General features: G+C 40.5%; 1 protein-coding gene across 2 annotated transcripts in view; it reads right to left on the reverse strand.

Moving 5' to 3' along the window:
• plxnc1 (plexin C1) overlaps positions 1–26,929 on the reverse strand; it is a 45,366-nt gene that overhangs the window by 1,260 nt on the left and 17,177 nt on the right. For both annotated transcript variants that reach the window (XM_039600831.1, XM_039600829.1), the window contains exons 17-30: positions 23,146–23,249; positions 22,992–23,033; positions 22,783–22,907; positions 21,798–21,996; positions 20,444–20,590; positions 15,681–15,849; positions 15,151–15,251; positions 8,893–8,968; positions 2,642–2,676; positions 2,418–2,513; positions 1,212–1,375; positions 981–1,128; positions 688–828; positions 532–606 (exon numbers count right to left, since the gene is read on the reverse strand). In XM_039600831.1, coding sequence (XP_039456765.1) covers positions 532–606; positions 688–828; positions 981–1,128; positions 1,212–1,375; positions 2,418–2,513; positions 2,642–2,676; positions 8,893–8,968; positions 15,151–15,251; positions 15,681–15,849; positions 20,444–20,590; positions 21,798–21,996; positions 22,783–22,907; positions 22,992–23,033; positions 23,146–23,249 — 1,622 coding nt within the window. The remainder of the gene's footprint in view (positions 1–531; positions 607–687; positions 829–980; positions 1,129–1,211; positions 1,376–2,417; positions 2,514–2,641; positions 2,677–8,892; positions 8,969–15,150; positions 15,252–15,680; positions 15,850–20,443; positions 20,591–21,797; positions 21,997–22,782; positions 22,908–22,991; positions 23,034–23,145; positions 23,250–26,929) is intronic.

The raw sequence follows: 26,929 nt of genomic DNA on the forward strand, positions 1-26,929 counted from the left end.
AGCAAAAAGCAGAACTATAGAAAAATCAGTCAGGAGGGATAAGAAGACAGAAACGGTCTGAGGCCACCACCTAGAAAACTCTTCCTCTTTAGCGGTCGTTTGGTTGCATCTTAAGTACACCTCACTTTCATTTACATGAAAGCTGGTAAAATAGATATACAGTTGTTTATATCGCTGGAGTTTAACTAACTGGGTTATATAGTGATAACTGAGTGTTCCCTTCATTTTTCTGACCAGTGAATATCATAACCTCCTCTCTTCCTTCTATTCTTTATAAATGTGAGAAGAGTTTGGGTTTTCTCATCTGTCTGTATGTACCACTGATTTGTTGACTCCGGTCTAGTGATTTGTATCCACTGAGAACTCATCTGGGTTGTGTTTCCTCGAAATTAAGTGTGGTTCATGTCTGTTTTCTTTTTGAAGGACAGACTTCTCAACCAACGCCAAACTGAAATGTGTTACTCTTAATCTGTTCACCCCATAAAACTGGCAGTTGAAGCCGTTTTAGAGATGGAAAAGAAAAGAACTGACCTCTGTGAAGTATCGCTCTATGAATTTGTATAGTTCTTTGAGCGCTGCTGCTTCATTGAATTCATTTTCGTGTTTCTGAAAAGAAAACAGCTTTTAGTTCACTGCTGGGATTTCCAAAACCCTTGATTTTCCTGCATCAGTGCTAAATGGATTCACCTTTGACTCTTCATGCAGGAAATCCTTGAATTCTGCGGGCGTGACTGGTGACTGGTCTCTTATCTGTTTGTAGTACATCTTCACTTCCTGTTTAAACTTGGGAATGTCTTTGGCATAGAGGAGCTTGTTGGTAGGCGCATACTGAAATGGAGCAAAAATCAAGCATTATATGTGGCAAGATGCAAAACTCAAATAATAAACTGCAGATGTGTGACTGCTTTCTCCATAACGAAATGAAACCCACCCTTTTGTTTAGCAATAGTAATTAGGGAGAAGATCAGCGCTGTACTTACCTTCCCCAGCTGCATCTCACTCAGAGAAAAGGAGTCCATGAAGGCCTGAGCAATGACGGACAGGCAGCCGTCCAAATGTGGCGTCTTCTCCATGTCAAAAACAAACTGAGGGTTTTTCAGAATGTTGATCCAGAAGCGCAGCGGTAAACTGGTGATAAAGACATGAGAACATGAAACATCTTAAGACATTTGCTGATGGCCAGTGCTCTTTGATGTTTATATTTCGTGTACCTGTTGGTCTTCCAGATGTGCAGTACATCTGGGTCAGTGATCTTCATGTTTTCTGCCTGAGTGTCCAAAAAGTCAAAGAAGTACTTGACAGCAAACGGAGATCTGCTGAGTGTGAGGCCCCAGATGGACCTGAAGAGTTTCTCCACAAATGAATGTACTGCCACCTAAGAGAGAGAATGTAGTGTCATTCTCAGCTTCTTCACAAGCAGCATGCAATGAACTGGTTTCTGTTAATTCATCTCAGTTACTTTTACTACATTTTAAGATAGAAAACCAATGAGATAAAGTGGTCCCCTTTTCCTCCTACAGTCAGGAGACGTGTGTCTGAGGGTATAATGACAAGAAGAGCCAGGCGATTCTGCTCTCTCAGTAATCAACCCAGTGGCATACGGGTTTTAGATATCACCCTGGGTCAACACACCTGAATCAAATGATTAGTTCATTACCAGGCCTCTGGAGAACTTCAAGACATGTTGAGGAGGTAATTTAGCCATTTAAATCAGCTGTGTTGGACCTGCAGGACACCGGCCTTTAAGTCCTGGAGTTGGACACCCCTGTCCTAGAGGAAGAAGGAATTGATACCATTGACTACCTCCCCATGCTCACCTGACCTAAACCCAATAGTTTACCACCAGGTTGCACCTCAGACCTCAGGAGATCCCACAGGACACCACTGATCATCTAATGAGAAGCATGTTGTCAGGCATGCATGTGGGGGCTGTGTAAACTACAGAGTACCATTTAGAGTTGCTCCAAGTAAATTCTGTATTTGGGCTTCTGAACATCCAAATGAAAAGTCCACAAACATGACTGTTAGATCTCCCAAAAGAACTAAGTAGTAGAGAAAACAACCCTCCTTTGAAGAAAGTTTGTTTGTTTTTATCCTTTTTGTGACTTCAGGCTTTTTAAATGAATTCTTCAAGGCTGCACATCTCATGGTACTTAGAGACTTTGGACGTTTGGTTTTTACACAAGCAAGTTTTTTGCTAGTCTCCTGTTTAATTTGTGTTTAATTTGTGTAAATTTTTCTCATCAGAACCATTTTTCCTGACAGTAAAAAGGGAAGGTTACTAAAGTTGCCAGGTTAACCATGTAACCATGTCTCACATGGTTATGAGTAACCTTGTGAGACAGATTCTGGTATCAGTTCTGTATTAGTGGCCGTTTGTTTAAGCATACTGTAGCGTTGTAACTAGTTCCTCTTGCCTTGGTAGAGAGCAGCTTGGTGAGGTGTACTTCCTTTAGCTTTAACTTCTTCCTCTCTGGGTTCTTTGTTTGATCTTCATCTACATCAGGATCGATCTGGATGAAGACACCAGCCGACAGATTAGACAACATGTGTTCTATAATCTGAATCCAAGCATAGTGATCCAAATGATTATTTTTTATGAATCAGTATTGCAAAAAATAACACAGAAGTTGTCTCTTACCAAATGGAAGTATTTTCCCGAGAAGTTCTCGTCATCTGGATGAAAAAATATAAATATCAGAGAGCGATCAACAGCAATTATTTAGTCATTTTCTCTCTCTCTCTCTCTCTCTCTCTCTCTCTCTCCCCATATATATATATATATATATATATATATATGTATATATACCAGGAGACCAGGAGTGACATGTTTAGCCGCATGTTCTCCTTAAATTGCTGGCTGTCTGAGTGGTGTCCCAGAAACGATGTGGGCTTCATAGATAATTGGCAAACCTTCTGGAGGAAACCTGGTCTTGTTAGGAGAGACAGCATCCATCCCACTTTGGATGGAGCAGCTCTCATTTCTAGAAATATGGACCAATTTATTAAACCCCCAAAATATGACTATCCAGAGTTGGGACCAGGAAGCAGAGTTGCAGTCTTACACGCCTCTCTGCAGCTTCTCTCCTCCTGCTACCCCCAAAACCCATCTCCATTGAGACTGTGTCAGCTCCCAAAAAAGACAAAAAACAAACTAAAACCAGCAATAAACAACTTAAACATAAAAATCACAAAGAAAGAACAATACAGTATCCACATCTGAACCAAAGAGTAAAACAGTGAAATGTGGATTATTAAATATTAGGTCTCTCTCCTCCAAGTCTCTGTTAGTACATGACTTAATAATTGATCAACAAATCGATTTACTCTGCCTTACAGAAACATGGTTGCAGCAGGATGAGTATGTTAGTTTAAATGAATCAACACCCCGAGTCATTCTAACTACCAGAAATCCCGAAGCACAGGCCGAGGGGCGGTGTGTGGCAGCAATTTTTCACACCAGTCTATTAATTAACGAAAGACCAAGACAGACTTTTAATTCATTTGAAAGCCTGATGCTTAGCCTCGTCCACCCCAGCTGTAAAACTCAGAAACCAGTCTTACTTGTTATCATCTATCGTCCACCTGGGCCTTACACAGAGTTTCTCTCTGATTTCTCAGACTTTTTATCTGATTTAGTGCTCAGCTCAGATAAAATAATTATTGTGGGTGATTTTAACATCCATGTAGATGCTAAAATGACAGCCTCAACATCGCATTTAATCTGTTATTAGACTCAATTGCCTTCTCTCAAAATGTAAAAGAACCCACCCACCACTTTAATCACACTCTAGATCTTGTTTTAACATATGGCATAGAAACTGGACATTTAACAGTGTTTCCTGAAAACCCTCTGCTGTCTGATCATTTCCTGATAACATTTACATTTACAATAATTGATTACACAGCAGTGGAGAGTAGACTTTATCAAAGTAGATGTCTTTCTGAAAGTGCTGTAACTAAGTTTAAGAATATAATCCACCCACTGTTATCATCTTCAATGCCCTGTACCAACATAGAGCAGAGCAGCTATCTGAACGCTACTCCAACAGAGGTCGATTATCTTGTTAATAATTTTACCTCCTCTCACGCGTCGACTCTGGATACTGTAGCTCCTGTGAAAACTAAAGCCTCAAATCCAAGTACCTGACTCCGTGGTATAATTCTCAAACACGTAGCCTAAAGCAGATAACTCGTAAGCTGGAGAGGAAATGGCGTGTCACAAATTTAGAGGATCATCATTTAGCCTGGAGAAATAGTTTGCTGCTTTATAAGAAAGCCCTCCGCAAAGCCAGAACATCTTACTATTCGTCACTGATTGAAGAAAATAAGAACAACCCCAGGTTTCTCTTCAGCACTGTAGCCAGGCTGACAAAAGTCAGAGCTCTACTGAGCCAACAATCCCTTTAACGTTAACTAGTAATGACTTCATGAACTTCTTCACAAATAAAATTTTTATCATTAGAGAAAAAATTACCAATAATCATCCCACAGATGTAATATTATCTACAGCTACTTTTAGTACCATCGGTGTTAAGTTAGACTCTTTTTCTCCAATTGATCTTTCTGAGTTAACTTCAATAATTAATTCCTCCAAACCATCAACGTGTCTTTTAGACCCCATTCCTACAAAACTGCTCAAAGAAGTCCTGCCATTAATTAATTCTTCGATCTTAAATATGATCAACCTCTCTCTAATAATCGGCTATGTACCACAGGCCTTCAAGGTGGCTGTAGTTAAACCTTTACTTAAAAAGCCATCTCTAGACCCAGCTGTCTTAGCTAATTATAGGCCAATCTCCAACCTTCCTTTCATATCAAAAATCCTTGAAAGAGTAGTTGTCAAACAGCTAACAGATCATCTGCAGAGGAATGGCTTATTTGAAGAGTTTCAGTCAGGTTTCAGAGCTCATCACAGCACAGAAACAGCTTTAGTGAAGGTTACAAATGATCTTCTTATGGCCTCTGACAGTGGACTCATCTCTGTGCTTGTCCTGCTAGACCTCAGTGCTGCGTTTGATACTGTTGACCATAATATCCTATTAGAGCGATTAGAACATGCTGTAGGTATTACAGGTACTGCACTGCAGTGGTTTGTATCATATCTATCTAATAGACTCCAATTTGTTCAAGTAAATGGAGAGTCCTCTTCACACACTAAGGTTAAATATGGAGTTCCACAGGGTTCAGTGCTAGGACCAATTCTATTTACATTATACATGCTTCCCTTAGGCAGCATCATTAGAAGACATAGCATAAATTTTCACTGCTATGCAGATGACACGCAGCTCTATCTATCCATGAAGCCAGGTAACACACACCAATTAGTGAAACTGCAGGAATGTCTTAAAGACATAAAGACCTGGATGGCCGCTAACTTTCTGCTTCTTAATTCAGATAAAACTGAGGTTATTGTACTCGGCCCTGAAAATCTTAGAACTATGGTATCTAAGCAGATTCTTACTCTGGATGGCATTACCTCGGCCTCCAGTAACACTGTGAGGAACCTTGAGTCATTTTGACCAGGACATGTCCTTCAATGCACATATTAAACAAATATGTAAGACTGCTTTCTTCCATTTGCGCAACATCTCTAAAATTAGAAATATCCTGTCTCAGAGTGATGCTGAAAAACTAGTTCATGCATTTATTACTTCCAGGCTGGACTACTGTAATTCTTTATTATCAGGATGTCCTAAAAACTCACTGAAAAGCCTTCAGCTGATCCTAAATGCTGCAGCAAGGGTACTGACAGGGACTAGAAAAGAGAGCATATTTCTCCTGTTTTGGCTTCCTTCATTGGCTTCCTGTTAAATCCAGAATTGAATTCAAAATCCTGCTCCTCACATACAAAGTCTTAAATAATCAGGCCCCATCTTATCTTAATGACCTTGTAGTACCATATCACCCCATTAGAGCACTTCGCCTCGCTCTGCAGGCTTACTTGTTGTTCCTAGAGTATTTAAAAGTAGAATGGGAGGCAGAGCCTTCAGTTTTCAGGCCCTCTTCTGTGGAACCAGCTTCCAGTTTGGATTCGGGAGACAGACACTATCTCTACTTTCAAGATTAGGCTTAAAACTTTCCTTTTGCTAAAGCATATAGTTAGGGCTGGACCAGGTGACCCTGAATCCTCCCTTAGTTATGCTGCAATAGACGTAGGCTGCCGGGATTCCCATGATGCATTGAGTTTTTCCTTCCAGTCACCTTTCTCACTCACTATGTGTTAATAGACCTCTCTGCATCGAATCATATCTGTTATTAATCTCTGTCTCTCTTCCACAGCATGTCTTTATCCTGTTTTCCTTCTTCACCCCAACCGGTCGCAGCAGATGGCCGCCCCTCCCTGAGCCTGGTTCTGCCGGAGGTTTCTTCCTGTTAAAGGGAGTTTTTCCTTCCCACTGTCGCCAAAGTGCTTGCTCATAGGGGTCATATGATTGTTGGGCTTTTTCTGTATTTATTATTGTGCTATCTACTGTACAATATAAAGCGCCTTGAGGCGACTTTTGTTGTGATTTGGCGCTATATAAATAAAATTGAATTGAATTGAATTGAATATACACATATATATACATATACACATATATATATATATATATATATATATGTATATATATATGTATATATATATACATATATATATATAATAGTTAACGAGAGACACCCAGAATGGCTAACCGAAGGTCGGACGGTCCTGATCCCCAAGGACCCCAAGAAGGGACCGGTCCCATCCAACTACCGACCAATAACCTGCCTCAGTACTACATGGAAGCTCCTGTCAGGCATCATATCGGCTAAGATGAACAGGCACATGGGTCAATACACGAGCGGGGCACAGAAAGGGATTGGCAAGAATACCAGAGGCGCAAAACACCAGCTACTGGTAAACAGAACAGTCAGCCGAGACTGCAAGACCAGACTGACCAACCTGTGCACTGCCTGGATTGATTACAAGAAGGCCTATGACTCAATGCCCCACAGCTGGATACTGGAATGCCTAGAATTGTACAAAATCAACAGGACCCTAAGAGCCTTCATCAGGAACTCAATGGGGATGTGGCGACAACACTAGAGGCCAACCCAAGCCCATAGCACAAGTCACCATCAAGTGCGGGATCTACCAAGGAGATGCTCTGTCCCCACTGCTGTTCTGCATAGGCCTGAACCCCCTCAGTGAGATCATTAACAAGACTGGCTACGGATACCGACTATGGAACGGAGCAGTTGTCAGCCACCTCCTGTACATGGATGACATCAAGCTGTATGCCAAGAGTGAACGAGACATCGATTCACTGATCCACACTACCAGGCTATATAGCAATGACATTGGAATGTCGTTCGGACTGGAGAAGTGTAGTCGGATGGTAACAAAGAGAGGGAAGGTAGTCAGAACTGAGGGGATTGAACTACCAGAAGGCAACATTGCAGACATAGAGGGCAGTTACAAGCACCTGGGGATCCCGCAGGCGAATGGGAACCATGAAGAGGCTGCTAGAAAAGCTGCAACCACCAAGTACCTGCAGAGGGTCAGGCAAGTCCTGAGGAGTCAACTGAATGGTAAGAACAAGATCCGGGCCATCAACACCTACGCCCTGCCCGTGATCAGGTACCCTGCTGGGGTAATAGGCTGGCCAAAGGAGGAGATAGAAGCCACTGACATAAAGACAAGAAAGCTCCTTACCATGCATGGAGGGTTTCACCCCAAGTCCAGCACCCTGAGGCTGTACGCTAAGCGGAAGGAAGGGGGCCGGGGACTGGTGAGTGTCAGCACCACAGTCCAGGATGAGACAACGAACATCCAAGAATACATTGGGAAGATGGCCCCAACTGACAGCGTGCTCAGTGAATACCTCAGGCAGCAGAAACCCAAGAAAGAGGAGGGAGACGAGGAACCATCATGGAAGGACAGGCCCCTGCACGGTATGTACCACCGGCAGATAGAGGAGGTGGCTGATATCCAGAAATCCTACCAGTGGCTGGACAAACCTGGACTGAAAGACAGCACAGAGGCACTAATCATGGCAGCACAAGAACAAGCTCTGAGTACAAGATCCATAGAGGCTGGGGTCTATCACACCAGGCAAGACCCCAGGTGCAGGCTGTGTAAAGATGCCCCAGAGACAATCCAGCACATAACAGCAGGGTGCAAGATGCTAGCAGGCAAGGCATACATGGAACGCCATAACCAAGTGGCCGGCATAGTGTACAGGAACATCTGTGCCGAGTATAACCTGGAAGTCCCAAGGTCAAAATGGGAGATGCCCCCAAGGGTGATGGAGAATGACCGAGCTAAGATCCTGTGGGACTTCCAGATGCAGACGGACAAAATGGTGGTGGCTAACCAACCGGACATAGTGGTGGTAGACAAACAGAAGAAGACGGCTGTAGTGATCGATGTAGCGGTTCGAATGACAGCAATATCAGGAAGAAGGAACACGAGAAGCTGGAGAAATACCAAGGGCTCAGAGAAGAGCTCGAGAGGATGTGGAGGGTGAAGGTAACGGTGGTCCCCGTGGTAATCTGAGCACTAGGTGCGGTGACTCCCAAGCTAGGCGAGTGGCTCCAGCAGATCCCGGGAACAACATTGGAGATCTCTGTCCAGAAGAGCGCAGTCCTAGGAACAGCTAAGATACTGAGGGACCCTCAAGCTCCCAGGCCTCTGGTAGAGGACCCGAGCTTGAAGGATAAACCGCCCGCAGGGACGTGCTGGGTGTTTTTATATATATATATATATATATATATATATATATATATATATATATATATATATATATATATATATATATGTATATATGTATATATTTACACAAATTTTATGGATTTTATTAAATGCTCTTGTTTGAAATATGAATACATATGTGGAATTCTTAGTTTGATGCATTCAGTATTTCTTACCTTTCACACTTCCTTGTGGGCTCAGAGGAGGATGAGTTTTCTTAGATAGCACTTTGATTGTCCCGCCATCATTAACCTACAGGAAGACAAACTGGTTAATTTTTATACAGTATTTGTTCTAAAATTTAAATGGAACAACTGCTATGGAATAAGTCAAAGGAATTCGCAAAGAAAAGCGTCTGGACTTCTTTGAGTTGCTTGAAGACGTTTCACCTCTCATCCGAGAAGCTTCTTCAGTTCTAAGGTCAAATGGCCGAGAGTCCCAGATTTAAACCCAGTGGGAGTATCCCTCCTGACCACATGACAAGGTGGGGCCAGGTTTCACAATGAGCTCACCCGAAACCCTGGCTGATTAGGTACCACACCCGCTTTCACACCTTGGCTCATGTGATTAGAGGATCACCAGGGGGTCCTTTGTCCCTCTTTGGGGGGATACTCCCACTGGGTTTAAATCTGGGACTCTCGGCCATTTGACCTTAGAACTGAAGAAGCTTCTCGGATGAGAGGTGAAACGTCTTCAAGCAACTCAAAGAAGTCCAGACGCTTTTCTTTGCAAATTGCTTTGACTACGATGACCTGGATGACTGAGAACCTTCACAGACATGCTATGGAATAAGAAGCTTTGCATTTTGTATATTTTGGGGTCTTTACCCCACAATATAAATGATCTTTACGAGATTGTGTGAGAGAGTTATTTAAGTTATGTTATTGCTTTGTAAATAGTCCAGCACCAGACTCCAAATCCAGCTTCTGCATCAATCTCTCTTTCCACACAGTGATGGTACTGATAATTGACAGAGACGTCACACAAACAAAGACTCCATGATCCATTAAAAACATTATGAAGCCATTAAAAACACTCTTCCTCTGCTAGGTTTCTTCCCTTTATGTTAAAAAACCCCCCTCTACTGATCTTATTAGCTGTAATGAGAAAGTGAGATAGAATTTCCCATTTTCTTTGTTTCTCTGCCTCTCTTGGCTCAAATCAAGGTCGTCTTTTCTGGTGTTGTCAAAATAAAAGTCCAACTTCACAGCAAATGTGAATGGAAGGTAAGCAAATTTGGGATAAAGCCTCAAAACAAGAGTGTGCCAGGTTTCAGCACAGAAGCAGTGGCACTGAAATCTGTCATCTAAAAAAAACCAAAACAAAAAAACTGCAACTGTGATGAGTTTTCAGTACTAATGTGTGCAGCCCTATAGCCACTTCCTGTATGATTAGATCTGTTGATGTTAAAAATACAATTATGTCCATATATGAAATATGTTTCATATATGAAATATATTGCAATTATAGTTATAATTATATAATATGACATTGAATTGAATTGAATTTGAATTAATTTTATTTATATAGCGCCAAATCACAACAGCAGTCGCCTCAAGGTGCTTTATATTGTACAGTAGATCGTACAATAATAGATACAGAGAAAAACCCAACAATCATATGACCCCCTATGAGCAAGCACTTTGGCGACAGTGGGAAGGAAAAACTCCCTTTTAACAGGAAGAAACCTCCGGCAGAACCAGGCTCAGGGAGGGGCGGCCATCTGCTGCGACCGGTTGGGGCACGAGAAGAAAAACAGGATAAAGACATGCTGTGGAAGAGAGACAGAGATTAACAACAGATATGATTCAATGCAGAGAGGTCTATTAACACATAGTGAGTGAGAAAGGTGACTTGGAAAGGAAAAACTCAACGCATCATGGGAATCCCCCGGCAGCCCATGTCTACTGCAGCATAACTAAGGGAGGATTCAGGGTCACCTGGTCCAGCCCTAACTATATGCTTTAGCAAAAAGGAAAGTTTTAAGCCTAATCTTAAAAGTCCAATCCAAACTGGAGCCGGTTCCACAGAAGAGGGGCCTGAAAACTGAAGGCTCTGCCTCCCATTCTACTTTTAAATACTCTAGGAACAACAAGTAGGCCTGCAGTGTGAGAGCGAAGTGCTCTAATAGGGTGATATGGTACTACAAGGTCATTAAGATAAGATGGGGCCTGATTATTTAAGACCTTGTATGTGACAAGCAGGATTTTGAATTCAATTCTGGATTTAACAGGAAGCCAATGAAGGGAAGCCAATACAGGAGAAATCTGCTCTCTCTTTCTAGTCCCTGTCAGTACTCTTGCTGCAGCATTTTGGATTAACTGAAGGCTTTTCAGGGAGTTTTTAGGACTTCCTGATATTACAGCAGTCCAGCCTAGAAGTAATAAATGCATGAACTAGTTTTTCAGCGACACTCTGAGACAGGATATTTCTAATTTTAGAGATGTTGCGCAAATGGAAGAAAGCAGTCTTACATATTTGTTTAATATGTGCGTTGAAGGACATGTCTTGGTCAAAAATGACTCCAAGGTTCCTCACAGTGTTACTGGAGGCCAAGGTAATGCCATCCAGAGTAAGAATCTGGTTAGATACCATATTTCTAAGATTTTCAGGGCCGAGTACAATAACCTCAGCTTTATCTGAATCAAGATATGGCAGCCTCGCTTCTGTCAGTCTGCCCCAGGGCAGCTGTGGCTACAACTGTAGCTTGCCTCCACCAGTGTATGAATGTGAGAGTGAGTGAATAGTGGCATTGTAAAGCGCTTTGGGTGCCTTGAAAAGCGCTATATAAATCCAATCCATTATTATTATTATTATTATTATTATTATTATTATTATTATTATTATTATTATTATTGTTATTCCAATTATAGTTATATAATGGACATCGACATCATGTGTAGACTCTCAGCTTTCAGTTGAGGGTATCCACTTTCAAATTGGACGGAGAGTTTAGGAGTTTCAGCTAACTAACATGTGCCACCCTCTTTTTAAAAGGATCAAAAGTAATTGGACAATTGATTGTGGGTAATTCCTTCATCATGTCATTATAAATTAAGCAGATAAAAGGCCTGGAGTTGATTTGAGGAGTGGTGCTTGCATTTGGAAGATTTTGTTGTGAACAGACAACATGCGGTCAAAGGAGCTCTACATGCAGGTGACACAAGCCATCTTTAAAATGAAAGTAAATACAGATGGTTCACTGCAAGGTGCAAGGCACTCATAAGCCTCAAGAAGAGAAAGAATAGATTGGACTTTGCTAAAAAAAAAGAAACATCTAAAAAAGCCAGCACAGGTCTGAAAAACATTCTTTAGACAAATGAAACCAAGATCAACCTCAACCAGAATCATAGCAAGAAAAAGTATGGAGAAGGCGTGGAACAGCTCATGATCCAGGGCATACCACATCATCTGTAAAACATGGCGAAGGCAGTGGGATGGTTTGGGTGTGCATGGCTGCCAGTGGGACTGGGACACTAGTGTTTATTGATGATCTGACGCAGGACAGAAGCAGCTGAATGAATTCTGAGGTGTTCAGTGACATACTGTCTGCTCAAATCCAGCTAAATGCAGTCAAATTGAGGGTGTTTCATAATACAGATGGACAATGACCCAAAACATACAACCAAAGCAACCCAAAAGTCAGTGTTGGTCAAGTTACTTGAAAAAAGTATTCAGTAACTAATTACTGATTACATCCCCCCAAAAGTAATCCTGTTACTTTACTGATTACTTATTTTCAAAAGTAATTAGTTACTTAGTTACTTTTTAAAAACATGATTTACAACCTGAATAGGTAATAAAGCGATAGATCTTTCAGCCCAATTCTACTTTTTCTGCATAATCTATCATATAAAATGTAATCAAATGGAAAAAGTCTCTTTTTAAAATTTATTTTATTAATTTTAATCTTTTAACTTTTTGCATCAAGCAAAAATTAAATTATATGCAACATTCTCTGACTGGAAGAAATTTGTTTAACATTTAAACCTATTTTCTGCACATTCCAGCACATAAAATAAAATAGGTTTTTGTGTTTACACTCACTCTTTCAAATAGATGCAAGTAAAACACAGCAGAAAATAAATAAAATCAAAGACTCAGCGGTCCTGTTGCTCTATTTTCACCTGTATAGCAGGACTGGGGCAGGCGGAGGTTTGCCCTTTTGCAGGTGTGCCGCAGCAGCAGTAACGCGTTACTGCCCATCTCTGCCAAAAGTTTATTAAAGCAAAGACATTGAACAATCTTGAATGTCCAAGTCAGTCACCTGATTTTAACCTGACTGAAGGCTAAACTGCAGACAAAAGGCACAAAAACAAACAAAAAAAAACTTTAGTAAAGGCCTGGCAGAACATTAAAGAGAGGGAAACCCAGAGTCTGGTGATGTTCATGAGTTACCAGCAAAGGGTTTTCAACCAAGTTTAGAAACAAACATTTTATTTTCAGTTATCGAATTTCTCCAGTTACTTTTGAGTAACTTTAGTTCTTCACATTTTTAAATGGCCTGTATTTATATAGCGCTTTAATAGTCCCTAAGGACCCCAAAGCACTTTACATATCCAGTCATCCACCCATTCACACACACATTCACACACTGGTGATGGCAAGCTACATTGTAGCCACAGCCACCCTGGGGCGCACTGACAGAGGCAAGGCTGCCGGACACTGGCGCCACCAGGCCCTCTGACCACCACCAGTAGGCAACGGGTGAAGTGTCTTGCCCAAGGACACAACGACCGAGACTGTCCAAGCCGGGGCTCGAACCGGCAACCTTCCGATTACAAGACGAACTTCCAACTCTTGAGCCACGATCGCCAAGAGTTGGGAGTTTATGCAATCTTTTTGTTCAGAAAAAAGTTTTCTCTGCCTAAATATTTATGGGCCTAACTGTACCTGCAACTGCCATTGAAAACATGCATGCATGATAGTTTTGAACAAACTACTGAAAGTGAGAGGAGGAGACCTGTCAGCTAACTGAATTCTGCTGTCTGACACAGTGTGACACACCCTTCTCTGCAGCCCCACCCTCCTGCTAGCACATTGTACCCTAACTTTTAACACACACACTGGGTGTGTTTCGCAAAGTGACTTCCTGTGACTTCCTGTGTAAAAGTGATTGGAATAAAATTACATTTTATTTACATATATATATATATGTATATATATATATATATATATATATATTTATATATATATTGAACGGTAAGAACAAGATCCGGGCCATCAACACCTACGCCCTGCCCGTGATCAGGTACCCTGCTGGGGTAATAGGCTGGCCAAAGGAGGAGATAGAAGCCACTGACATCAAGACAAGAAAGCTCCTTACCATGCATGGAGGGTTTCACCCCAAGTCTAGCACCCTGAGGTTGTGCACGCTAAGCGGAAGGAAGGGGCCGAGGACTGGTGAGTGTCAGCACCACAGTCCAGGATGAGACAAGAAACATCCACGAATACATCACGAAGATGGCCCCAACTGACAGTGTGCTCAGTGAATACCTCAGGCAGCAGAAACCCAAGAAAGAGGAGGAAGGCGAGGAACCATCATGGAAGGACAGGCCCCTGCACGGTATGTACCACCGGCAGATAGAGGAGGTGGCTGATATCCAGAAATCCTACCAGTGGCTGGACAAAGCTGGACTGAAAGACAGCACAGAGGCACTAATCATGGCAGCACAAGAACAAGCTCTGAGTACAAGATCCATAGAGGCTGGGGTCTATCACACCAGGCAAGACCCCAGGTGCAGGCTGTGTAAAGATGCCCCAGAGACAATCCAGCACATAACAGCAGGGTGCAAGATGCTAGCAGGCAAGGCATACATGGAACGCCATAACCAAGTGGCCGGCATAGTGTACAGGAACATCTGTGCCGAGTATAACCTGGAAGTCCCAAGGTCAAAATGGGAGATGCCCCAAGGGTGATGGAGAATGACCGAGCTAAGATCCTGTGGGACTTCCAGATGCAGACGGACAAAATGGTGGTGGCTAACCAACCGGACATAGTGGTGGTAGACAAACAGAAGAAGACGGCTGTAGTGATCGATGTAGCGGTTCGAATGACAGCAATATCAGGAAGAAGGAACACGAGAAGCTGGAGAAATACCAAGGGCTCAGAGAAGAGCTCGAGAGGATGTGGAGGGTGAAGGTAACTGTGGTCCCCGTGGTAATCGGAGCACTAGGTGCGGTGACTCCCAAGCTAGGCGAGTGGCTCCAGCAGATCCCGGGAACAACATCGGAGATCTCTGTCCAGAAGAGCGCAGTCCTGGGAACAGCTAAGATACTGCGCAGGACCCTCAAGCTCCCAGGCCTCTGGTAGAGGACCCGAGCTTGAAGGATAAACCGCCCGCAGGGGCGTGCTGGGTGTTTTTTTTTTTTTTTATATATATATATATATATATATGTATGGAGAGAGAGAGAGACAGATAATATTTCCTCACCTTGTAGTGTTTGAGTGTGTTGAGCATTGTCACCTCCCCAATAACCTCTGAGCTTGCATCTACTTCCTCAAGAGGAAAGAATAATCCATTCTTCTCATACTCTGGTGGGAATAATAACAGAAGGTGTTGATAGTTTGTAAAACGAGGAACAGTGACAACATAAGCAGTAAATATTATAATCTAACTGTTCATTTTGATGCAAAAGCATAAAAACAAAAGATCAAACCATCTTCAACAGTGCAACATGCTTAAGATGTAAGCTACATTTATTCTATAGCTTTTTGTCAGCAACTTTGGAGCTTCTCCGCTTTGTCTGCAGCTCTTAAGCCCTAAATTTGGACATAATATGCAGATTTTTAATGCACGTTACAAATATACAGGGCAATTTAAAAAGATTCAGTAAATAAAAGAATCTCTGTATGTGTATCTGTTCCTTGCCTCTTTATACCACTTCAAACCTGGTTGGTGGATGCAAATCACTTATCACTTAGGACATGCTATTATCACTTCTTGCAGGATCTGATACCTACCTATGCAAACATCCCTCAGGGGAATGTTGTAGGGGAAACCAAACTTGGCCTTGAAGCTGGACAGAATTTTCTCTTTGACCTGCTCCACTGTATCACAGTCGAGGGCGTTGACCTCCAGAGGCTCACTCACCTCCCCGTCAGTGCCCACAGCAAACAGCACTTTGAGCTTCTGCAAGCAGAAAAAATAGTAATTGTTAGCATTTCTGTATTGCCAGATTACCAGCAATATTTAACCATTTAATAAATGGAAAGGTGGGAATTTAACAGGAAAGTGAGGCAGACAAAGGGAAAACACACAGTAAAGGGCCCTAGGTTCGACTAGAACCCATTGAACTTTGTATAGTTGCCATTTCAAACCAATGAGCTAAACTGGTGCCCATATGGAGTTGATTCTAAGTGTTGCAATTCAATTAAGCTATTCAGTAGAACCCTCCATATGATTTCCAAAGAGATGTTGATACAAAATGGGCTAACTTTGAAACATCTAAGCAAGTCAACAATCAAGAGATGCTCTCATGAATGGAAATACAGAGGGTGCAAATCACTGGTTACACTCAAGGACAACCTCAAGCTGAAGCACACCACATCATCTGTCAAATATGGTGGAGGTATGTTGTGAACATGTATGGCTGCCAGTGGAACCATATGACCAGTGTTTATCAATAATGTGACTGCTGACAGAAAAAACAGGATGCTACAAAACTGATTAGATCAGCTCCACAGTGCAAATGGATAATCACCCAAAGAATTCAGCAAACGCAACCCAAGAGTTTCTCAAGGCAAAAAAACAGAAGTAATGAAATATTCTTTAGTGGCCACAATCTTAACACAACAGATAAACTTACTCTGAGCACAAAACCAAAACTAGATAAACTCACAAATAAGCAACATTTGGAAGTAATGCCACCAGCATGCACACAACTGAATTCATGCTCATCAACAAACCACAAAAACATATCAGCACTAACCTCATTTTCCTATTGTGCAAAATTTTGGTAACTGGCTAAGAGTTAAAAAAAGAAAAGAAAAAAGAAAAGCTGTTTCACACTGCAATATTTGAAGCAGCGTCTTTGATTCTTTGCAGAGATAATGAGGAAAGCTGTTAAATTTATTCTCCTTCTGATTTCCTTTAAACTGGTGGCTAATGCACGTGTCATCTAATGGACCGAAATTAGCTCTGAAGTGAGACAGTGGTTTGTCAGATTAGATTAAATGCCAGTGTAGTGGATAAGAGATGTAAATGTGCAAGGGGAGTCTGAAGAATAATGCAGCTCTGTTATAATGCACTGTCAACACATTGCAAAATGTACAGAAAATTATCATGGATTAGAATCTTGTCAAAGTAAAAACGTGTGAAGCTACTGCGGTTACTTTCAAACACGGGATTAAAAACAAGACAGCTGGCAGGCTGTGCTCATGCTAACTGTTAAAACATTAAAGCCCCTGAAACTTTAAAACAAAGATTAGTCACCAAATAACAACCAAAGCTGAGGTTAAGAAAATGCCATCCTTGGGTTTTATTCACTAAATGACTGTATGAAACCACAGCTTCACAAAATCTGGTTCATTCCAAGACTGTGGGTGCAACTTCATCTGTGACTCAGATGCAACTTTCGTCAGTACTTCAAGCTAAACAACAGAAACAACAATTCAGTTCTGTTCATCTAGAAAAAGGTTACAGATAAGAACATTGTTTAAACATAGTTAAGGGCAAATATTCTTATTACCATGTTTTTGCCAAATCAGGCACTGACTCCCTTACATTTAAAATGCTACATGGTAGTACTTAAAAAGTTCCTAAGATGAAGAATAGTTAATCTCAGATGCATGAATTGGGGCGATTAGGTTTTCAGCACCTTGCACAAGGTTATTATAACATGCACACAAGGGGAGCCGTGGTTCTAACCACCAACCGGTCAATTAGTAGGTGATGTGGTCTACTGAATGAACCACATGTATTATAGTTATTATTATATGCTATGTTAATTTTTAAAACTGAAACAAACCTGCTATTTTAATCTGGGTGTTAAACCAGGTCTGAGTTAATCTTACTGCCCATAACAACCAAATGTAAAAAATTAGGTCTGACCAAGCAAGTACTGGTGTCTTCTCTACATTATGAGGTACACTGTTTCAAAAAATAGTAATGTCAAAGTATCTTACTGTATATTTTACAGTTTTCTACTGTCTTTCTAGAATATCATTAAATTGACATAAGTAGACTGTAATTTTACATGTCAAAGGTAAAATAACATAACATCACTGTAAATATAGTAAAACACAATTTACTTGTTTTTTTAAATATATATTTTTGTACATATGCATATTTAGATTGTAAAAATACATTCAGAAATGTATCATAATTTCACAAATATTTGTCTGTTATGTGAGAGAATGATCTGTTAAATTCAAATGTAATACTATGGAAAAATTATATAAAATGATCGAAAATTAATGAGAATAATCAATAATTAAAGGAGTATTTGAATTATAATTTTGCTGAAAATTTCATGTCATCTAGGTCTGGTTCAATAATTCAGAGGTAACAAGTGAAAATATAATTAATAGGAATAAAAACTAAAAAAAACATATAAAACATTGCACGGCCACTCTGTGCTAATTATATATTTTAAAAAATAAATGTAGAGGTAGGAATTGCAATTAATACAAATCCCAAAGTATTCACAACATTCCTGAACAGAAATAGGCCTCTGCACCTGGGGTGAGGGTGTGGCCATGAAAACAATGTGACATGCCATTGGATGTTGGGACACATAATAACATGACGCTAAGCATCGGCCAATGAATGTGAACTAACAACCACAAGGTCGCGGGTATGGCTGCACTGTAAAAAAAAAATCCTAATATAAAAGTATTTTACTGTGCATTTCACAGTTTTGTTCTGTTCTTCTAGAATATCATTAAAGTTACGTAAATAGACTGTGACTTCACATTTCAAATGTCAATTAACGTTAAATCACTGTAATGTAATAAAACACAATTTTCATGATTATTAAATGTATCTGTCTGTACATATGCATATTTAGATTGTTAAAATACATTCACAAATGTATCATGATTTCACAAATATCTGTCCGTTATTTGAAAGATTGAACTGTTGAATTCAAATGTAATGCTATGGAAAAGTATATAACATTATTCCTATAAGCTTGTGTTACATCACATAAGTATTATTATCATTGCTAGTTAGGGCGATCGTGGCTCAAGAGTTGGCAGTTCGCCTTTTTTGATCAGAAGGTTGCCGGTTCGAGCCCCGGCTCGGACCCTCTCGGTCGTTGTGTCCGTGGTCAAGACTCTTCACCTACCGACTACTGGTGATGGCCGATGGTGCGATATGGCAGCCTCGCCTCTGTCAGTCTGTCCCAGGGCATGCAATCCATTATTATTTAAACCAACTGTTAACTGTATATTTCTGTACATTTACGTATTATTATTCATATTGCCACATTCATTGACCTTGTTTATAGGTAATTTCATTGTTTGATCACGTTAAAATGTTCCTAATTTAAAGTCTAAAAGCACTTGGAAAAGGCAGAATCCCATGTAAAATTAGGGCAACAAAGTGTACTGTCATTACTGGAAATAACTGTATTTTTATGAGAAAGTTATTTTCTGTTATTTTACGGTAGTATTTTGGCGCCCCAGCTGCCAGAATATTAGTTTTTTTAGGATTTGTTTTTTTTCTCCTATTTATAGATAATTTCATTGTTTAATGACATTAACATGTTCCTAATTTAATGTTTAAAATCACTTGAAAAGGCAAGATCCAGTGTAAAATTAGCGCAACAAACTGTATTGTCATTACTGGAAATAACCGTATTTTTATGAGGAAGTTATTTTCTGTTATTTTACGGTAGTATTTTGGCGCCCCAGCTGCCGGAATATTACCGTTTTTTTAAGATGTTTTTTTTTAACAGTGTAGGGTGTGTCCCACAAAGCATGTTGTACCAGAATGCGGGTTTATTGGTGTGTTTGATCTATGTTTCGCAGAGATCTTCCACTTCCTAGAATTCAATGTTTTAATCAGAAGTGTAAGTGCCTGCTTCCTTAAACGGCATCGGTGACACCTCGAGTGTGTTGTTTGACAATGTGCAACGTCTCATTTGTTAGAGTTGCAGGTTGGGCCTACATTCAGTGGGGTGCTCATCAAGGGATTATATTTAGTTTCTTGTCACCATAGCAAACATATCACACTTGCGTGCATGCTGAAAGGGTGCTGTTTTTCAGTTTCACGTAGTTCACAAGTTCACAAGCTTTAAAGAAAATAAAAAGGCAAAAGCAGTAGATTTAGTAGTGTGATTCACTCGCCCTGTTTTAAGAGTTGTCTGTTGCACAACACCCAAGAAATTCAGAAAGATACCCTGAAAACAAAGTAAAGACATGACAGTGTCCCACACCCCGTATTAGAAAAGGACACTCAAAAATTTGGGGCGTTGGTCTAGAACCGCTGTGTGCTGTTGTGCTTTTCTTTGCCCTCACTGTCCCCAACACACGCACAAGAGAATATTTAAATGAGTTCTGAGTTACTGTATGTCAGCAACAAGTTAAAGCAAGGTTTGAACTTACCAAACTAAGGGAGCAAAAACAGAACTAGTATAAGGAAGTATTAAATATTGCTTCCACATGTATTATCACAACTGCCAAACTTGTGATGGGCTGTCAGACAATTGCTTCCATGCACGGTGCAAGTCAGTTGTGCATGCACTTTGTTATGCAGAAAGTATGAGTGTGTGTTTGTGTACCAGCGAGCTGAAGTCCTGAGCCTGCCACAGCAGCCAGTCCTCGTTGAGCGTGTACAGAGCTTTCTCTGTGACACAATCCACTGGGCCTTTTGCAATCTGCTGTGTGAGGGCGCTAACCATCAGGAACAGGTGCTGGCCAACAGTTTCCTGTGGAAAATCAGAAACAGGAACTCAGTCTGTCAAGAGAGAAGCTGAGGCAACGTTATAAAGAAACTTTTGTTGGTGCAGAGAGGTTTAGCTAGAACCATTTTATCTTTGGTGGCTTCTTCTGGCTCACTCTGATCAGTTGATGTAACTTAACGTGTGTCACATATTGTCACAGACAAATAAAAGATACTCAGCTGTTATAATTTTCTCCAAAACTGACAGAATAATGCAGATGTCTGTAACCACGGCGATGTTTCCTTTAGCAATGGCTAAAGTAAGTGAACGGAGGATGTGGAAACAGAACATGATGTTTGTCAAGTGTTGTTTCAGACCTATACATAGCATGACTGTGACTTTGTAGCCCATAAGATTTACTTTCATTGTTTCAATGCTTTAATATTTTACATAATAGCTATAGAGTTTTTCTGTAGTTTGTATTGTAGCCAAAAAAGTTTCAAAAATATTTGAATGAGAAAAAATGTGAATCAAAAGTAAGAAGAACTGAAACAATGAAGCTGTGCTTTAAGATAAACACTATTGTCAGCATGCGAACAATCACACAGCCACATGCTGACGGAAGCATTAATGTTACAGGCATTATGTTGAGCTCTTCTTATGTCTCTTCTTTGAGTGTCTTCTTCAGTTTTCACAGTACAGTTTGGATAACTGAACAGCGTGCTACTTTACTATGTTGAACTGTAGTACACGTCTTCATTTAGTAAACAACATTAAATGACACAACTTACTGGAGATAATTTAACTGTTTTTCTGGAACCAGACCACACCCTAAACACTTCCCTTGCAGCCTTTGGTCATACCTCTATAAATAACTACTTGCACCACTTGTGCTGATCCCCTTGGTTTGTCAGCCTCTCTCAAAATGATCACGGGGATCTGCCAGGCCTGGGGTCAGTCACGGGTCACCAATTCTTAATGCAGCCTGTTGCGTCTTTATCACTAAATGTTTGCCATTTGCATGCAGGTTGGGGTCTGTGGCTGTAACACATCCATAATAACAACTACAATAATTTCTTGGAGTGTTTAGGCAGCAGCAGCTAATGCAGCAACAGGCTCATGGATAATATACACTAATTGACAAAAGTAAGACAATAAGGGCATTAAAACACACGATAAGTTGTCCAAGTCAGAAGCTGAACTTTCAATTTAGGCAAAACAGCAAAGACATAAAACACTGAGAGCAACAAACCCGAAGGAAGCCGTAGAGGCAGATGGACATCCAGTTGGTGAGCAGCTTCTCCACTGTAGACTCAGTGCGTCGGAGTAACAGCTTGGGCTGAGTGTTGCTGCTCTTTTGCATAAGATCCTTGAGCAGAACCTCCATCACCTCCGTCAGGTATGACAAGTTGCTGTGGAGTGCTACAGTGAGCAGAGACGCTACTGCACATCTGAAACAGAAAATTAAAAAAGGAACAGGTTAGAGATGAATTGATGATTGACAGAGCTCAAGTCCCAGACGGTGCAGAATGGATTTAAAACCATAAAAGAAAAATAGAAAAAACAAAAACAAAAGTGAGGAAAAAGTGACACGAATAGGTAATGAAAGGAGTGAAAAAATAGATAAACCTACAAAGTAAAAACTGCAGTGACATGTGGGCAGGATGGAAAAGAAAATATGAATAAAATCAGAGAAGAATCACTGTGAGCAAAACAATTTTACAGTGTCATATATTTTAAATACAAGAACTGTTTTTGATGCTTGGATGAAGATCCCTTAGAGTCAATGACTGCCTGAAGTCTTAAACCCATGCACATCACTAAATACTATTTCCTCATTGGAGATGTTTTTCAGGTCGTTACTCCAGCTGCCTCCAGGTGCTGCTTGTTTCTATTAAATAAAAGTATCCTCTGTTGGGTCAAGATCAGGTGACTGACTTGGGAACTGAAGAATGTCCGATTCCTTTGCTTTAAAAAACTCCTGGGTTGGTTCTCTTTTACGTGTTTTCTGGTCTAATCTGTGTGTTTGGTGGTGGTTTGCACCATTTGTCTTTCCATTAAAAAAGGCACCTCTTTATTTTACACTTTGACAACAGTAAACCTTTCTCTTTCAGAGAGCTCTTTACATGGCTACATGTTTTGAAGAGGGTTGTCAGTGCCCCCCGGCCCCCAGTCAAAACAAAACAAAATATATTGCCAATGAGACAGTTACATAAAATACAGCATCCCAAACTGACTTGTCTTTGATGGTGAAACTCTTCTCTTCCTCGAGAGCATGCACCATGGAGGTGAGGAAGAGCTGGTCCTGGATCAGCCTGGACAAACCTTGGCAACACTCATCAAGCTGAATCTTCACCACATCCTGATCCCAAGATAACATAACATTACATCAGATGGCATGAAACCATGAAAACAACTACAAACAACAGATGATGTCAAAACTTACCTGACTGATGTCTTTGATACAGGATTCCATCAAAGATTCATTCTGAAAAACAACAGCACAGCTCTACTAAACTGACACCGATTGGTTATTTTTCACAGTTCACAGCATAAGCTTGTCACGTATCAACATTTGCTTTCTTTTGAGCTTCGTTCACCTCAGGAAAAAAGATTCTGGAGGCAAAGTGCTTGAAATCCAGGAAAGGAATTGTTCCAACATTTTCCAGTAGATCAGCATTTTCTGTCTGCAACTCCACAAAACCTGTGGAAGACACCCCAGTGAAGCTGACTTGATAAACCGCAGGCTACATGCACAAAGTACAAAGCATGAATGTCTATGGTATCAGGTGAAAAGTGAACTTGTGAAACAGGCAAGTTCTTGCAGGTCACAAAAAAGAGGTAGTGAAAATGTCTGACTAAGTCAGTGCAGTGTTGCATTTCACTGATTAATACAAAAATGGCCATGCATCCTATAATGTCATTCTGTTTTACCATCAGCCTTATTAGTGTAATATGACAAAAACCATAAACAGGAACTCCATGTATGCGACTCTAGGCAACCTAAAGATAGTGAAACTATAAAATACAGGCCAATGTGTGATAACGTTGAGGCACTTATCACATACGATCAAACGCTGTTCCGATAATTTGGAACTGCAGAGAACAAGATGTAAATGTGTCCTGGAAGATAACGTTGAAAGGTTACAATAGAAAGCCTTTAGAATATAAAACTAAAAATAAATAATGCAAACTTTTTAATAGCTGCTACTTAATTTGTCAGAAGTATTTTAAATGACAATACTGGCAGGTAAAGCATAAATCCTATAGCATTATGGACTGCAGGGCAGATGAATACCAAAGCAACCAAGTATACATTTTAAGATTACATGCAAAGGAATTGTAAAAATCAGAAAACGATTCATGCTTGTGTGGCAGGGGTATGGTCTCTGGCCTGCTGCAGTGGAGTGGTGGTGTAGTGAGCTCATGGGGTGGTGCTGGATGTCAGAGGGGACAGGTGATTATCATGGGACTAATGACTCTCTCCCCTTTTATAGTGACGGAGGAGACTGGTGGGAAGGGAGCGTGTAGTGGAGGAAGAGAGCCTGTTCCGGGTTACAAGACAGTCCCGGAAATAAAAAAGAGTGCTTGTGGTTAAAAATAAAGCTGAAACCACGAGAACTGTACATTGTGTGGCTAGGGTCACTTCACAGCTTGCAAACTACAAACCCATATCCAAAATAAAGTTGGGACCTGTTTAAAATGTAAATAAAAACAGAATGGAATGATATGCATATTTCAGATGCCCATATTTTATTCATAACAGGCAACAGAAAAGATGCACAGTTTATTAGAGAAATATTAGCAAATTTTTCCCTTTTGTCTGAGTTAACATCAATAATTACTTCCTCCAAACCGTCACTGTGCCTATTAGATCCCATGTCTAGAAGTCCTAACAATAAATTGACATTTTGATCTTAAATATAATCAATCAAAAAAGACCTCTGAGAGTCGAGTCATATCTATGTTTGTCCGGCTAGACATCAGTGGAGCGTTTGATACCCTTGATCACAATATTTTATAACAGCGATTAGACCATGCTGTAGGCATTAAATGTGCTGCGCTGCAGTGGTTTGAATCATATCTATCTAATTTGGGGAGTTTTCAGCCACTGCACAGAGACCTGCCATCTTCAGAAGTTTTCTGATGAGTCTGCAGTGGTTGGATGCATCAGCAGGGATGATGAGACAGAGTACCGGGCTGTGGTCGACTCATTTGTCACGTGGTGTGAGCAGAATCATCTGCAGCTCAACGTGGCAAAGACCAAGGAATTGGTGGTGGACTTCAGGAAGACCAGGAAATGCTTGACCCCTGTTTCTATCCAGGAGGTCAATGTTGACATTGTGGATGACTATAAATACCTCGGAGTATACAGTGACAATAAACTGGACTGGGCTAAAAACACCACAGCATTTTACAGGAAAGGCCAAAGCCGACTCTATTTTCTGAGGCAGCTGAGGTCCTTCAACATCTGTCGGATGCTCAGGATTTTCTACGAGTCTGTGGCCAGTGCAATCCTCTACACTGTTGCATGCTAGGGCAGCAGGTTGAAGGTTGCCGATGCTAACAGACTCAATAAACTGATCCGCAAGGCCAGCAATGTTGTGGGGATGGAGCTGGACTCTCTTAGGGTGGTGATGGATGTTATCCAGGATAAAGACAATGCTGGATAATTCCTCCCACCCACTCCATGACGTGCTGGCTAGCCACAGGAGCACGTTCAGTGAGAGACTGAGATTACCAAAAAGCACCACTGAACTACACAGGAAATCATTGTTGCCTGTGGCCATCTCTCTGTACAACTCATCTACTTAACACACTGTATACTGCTATAGCTACACCCTTTTTGTGCATGCTCTTTCTTATTCAGATATTTATTAGTACGTGACTTATATATATGTATATATTGTGCTATTTCTTACTTCTTGTATTGTCTGTTTTTGTTACTGTTTGTACTGGAGCACTGTAACCAACATCATTTCCCCTAGGAATCAATCAAGTATTCTGATTCTGATTCTTCATGCACTAAGGTTAGTTAAGGAGTTCCACAAGGTTTTGTGTTAGGACCAGTTCTACTAGTCAGTATTATTAGAAGGCATAGCATACATTTTTATTGCTATGCAGATGATAACCAGCTCTATCTGTCCATGATGTCAGACAGATACCAATTAGTTAAACCATATAAATAGCTAAAGACATAAAAACCTTCACAACCTCTAATTTCCTGCTTTAAAATTGAGATATACTAAGGACCTTGCTGTTAGGCTATAGTGCTAACCACCATGCCATCTCGTTGACCACTGACATTTTTAAAACTACGATAATACTGAAATTGTTGTACTCTAACCAGATACTTATTTGGATGGCATTACTTTCAGCCTTCAGGAACACTGTCAGTAATCTTGGTTTTAACCAACATATATCTTTCAGTGCAAATATTAAATAACGTAAGGGTGCTTTCTTGATTTGCAGAATATCTCTAAAATTTGAAACATCGTGTTTCATGCTTCCAGTTTATACATTTATTACTTCTAGGCTGGACTACTGTAATTCATTATTATGTCAGGTAAGGCCTTTCCTGAACATTTCAACAAGGGTCTATTACAACAGTATGACTTCAAGGTAGAGAAATTCACTTTAGTCAATTAAGTGGCCTGCCTGCAGACCAGACCTTATACAATCCTGTACCTATTCTGACTAAAATATACATTTATGAGATTTGCAAAACATAGCATTCATTTTTTGTTTACATTTAATGTAGATAAAGTGATGTTTTTTTTAGGCTTTTTTCAAAGTTTGAATCAATCATTAAATGTTTACAGATACTCAAGTAAAATGACAAAGGACCATGATAAAAGCTTACAGACATTTTTGGGAATATATTTTGAGATTAATTTGGATTCACATGCTGTCTATTTCTTTCTTTCCGGAATGTACTCATGTTTAGGGAAATAAAGACAGCTGATACACAACCTCAAACTGGCATATTTAATTGAATTATATTTCATCTGTTCATAGCAGTTATTTCTAAGACTGCCCCAAGTAGTTTGAATGTGGCTTTGCAAATGTAACTTTTCCGGTAACTTTTTTTTGTGATGACTCTTCACATAGACCTCACTTCCTTTTAATGTTGCACAACTGTGGAAAATTTTCTCCTCTGTCAGATAAACATTTCTGAAGCTGACAGTACAAAATATTTCTTATGTGCTTGGGAGGCACATCCACAGAGGGACACACAGACCTCTACCAGCTAGGCAATGGCACCCCAACTAACATTTGGTACTGGGAAGAAATCCTTGGACTCATTGTCAACCTGTGCTGGGGCAGTGGGACCTAGGTTCCTCGTGGTGCATGACAATGTCTGGCCTCATGTGCCCAGGCTAT

This window comes from Oreochromis aureus, linkage group 17 (genome assembly GCF_013358895.1).
Source record: "Oreochromis aureus strain Israel breed Guangdong linkage group 17, ZZ_aureus, whole genome shotgun sequence".
NCBI classification, from domain to species: domain Eukaryota; kingdom Metazoa; phylum Chordata; class Actinopteri; order Cichliformes; family Cichlidae; genus Oreochromis; species Oreochromis aureus.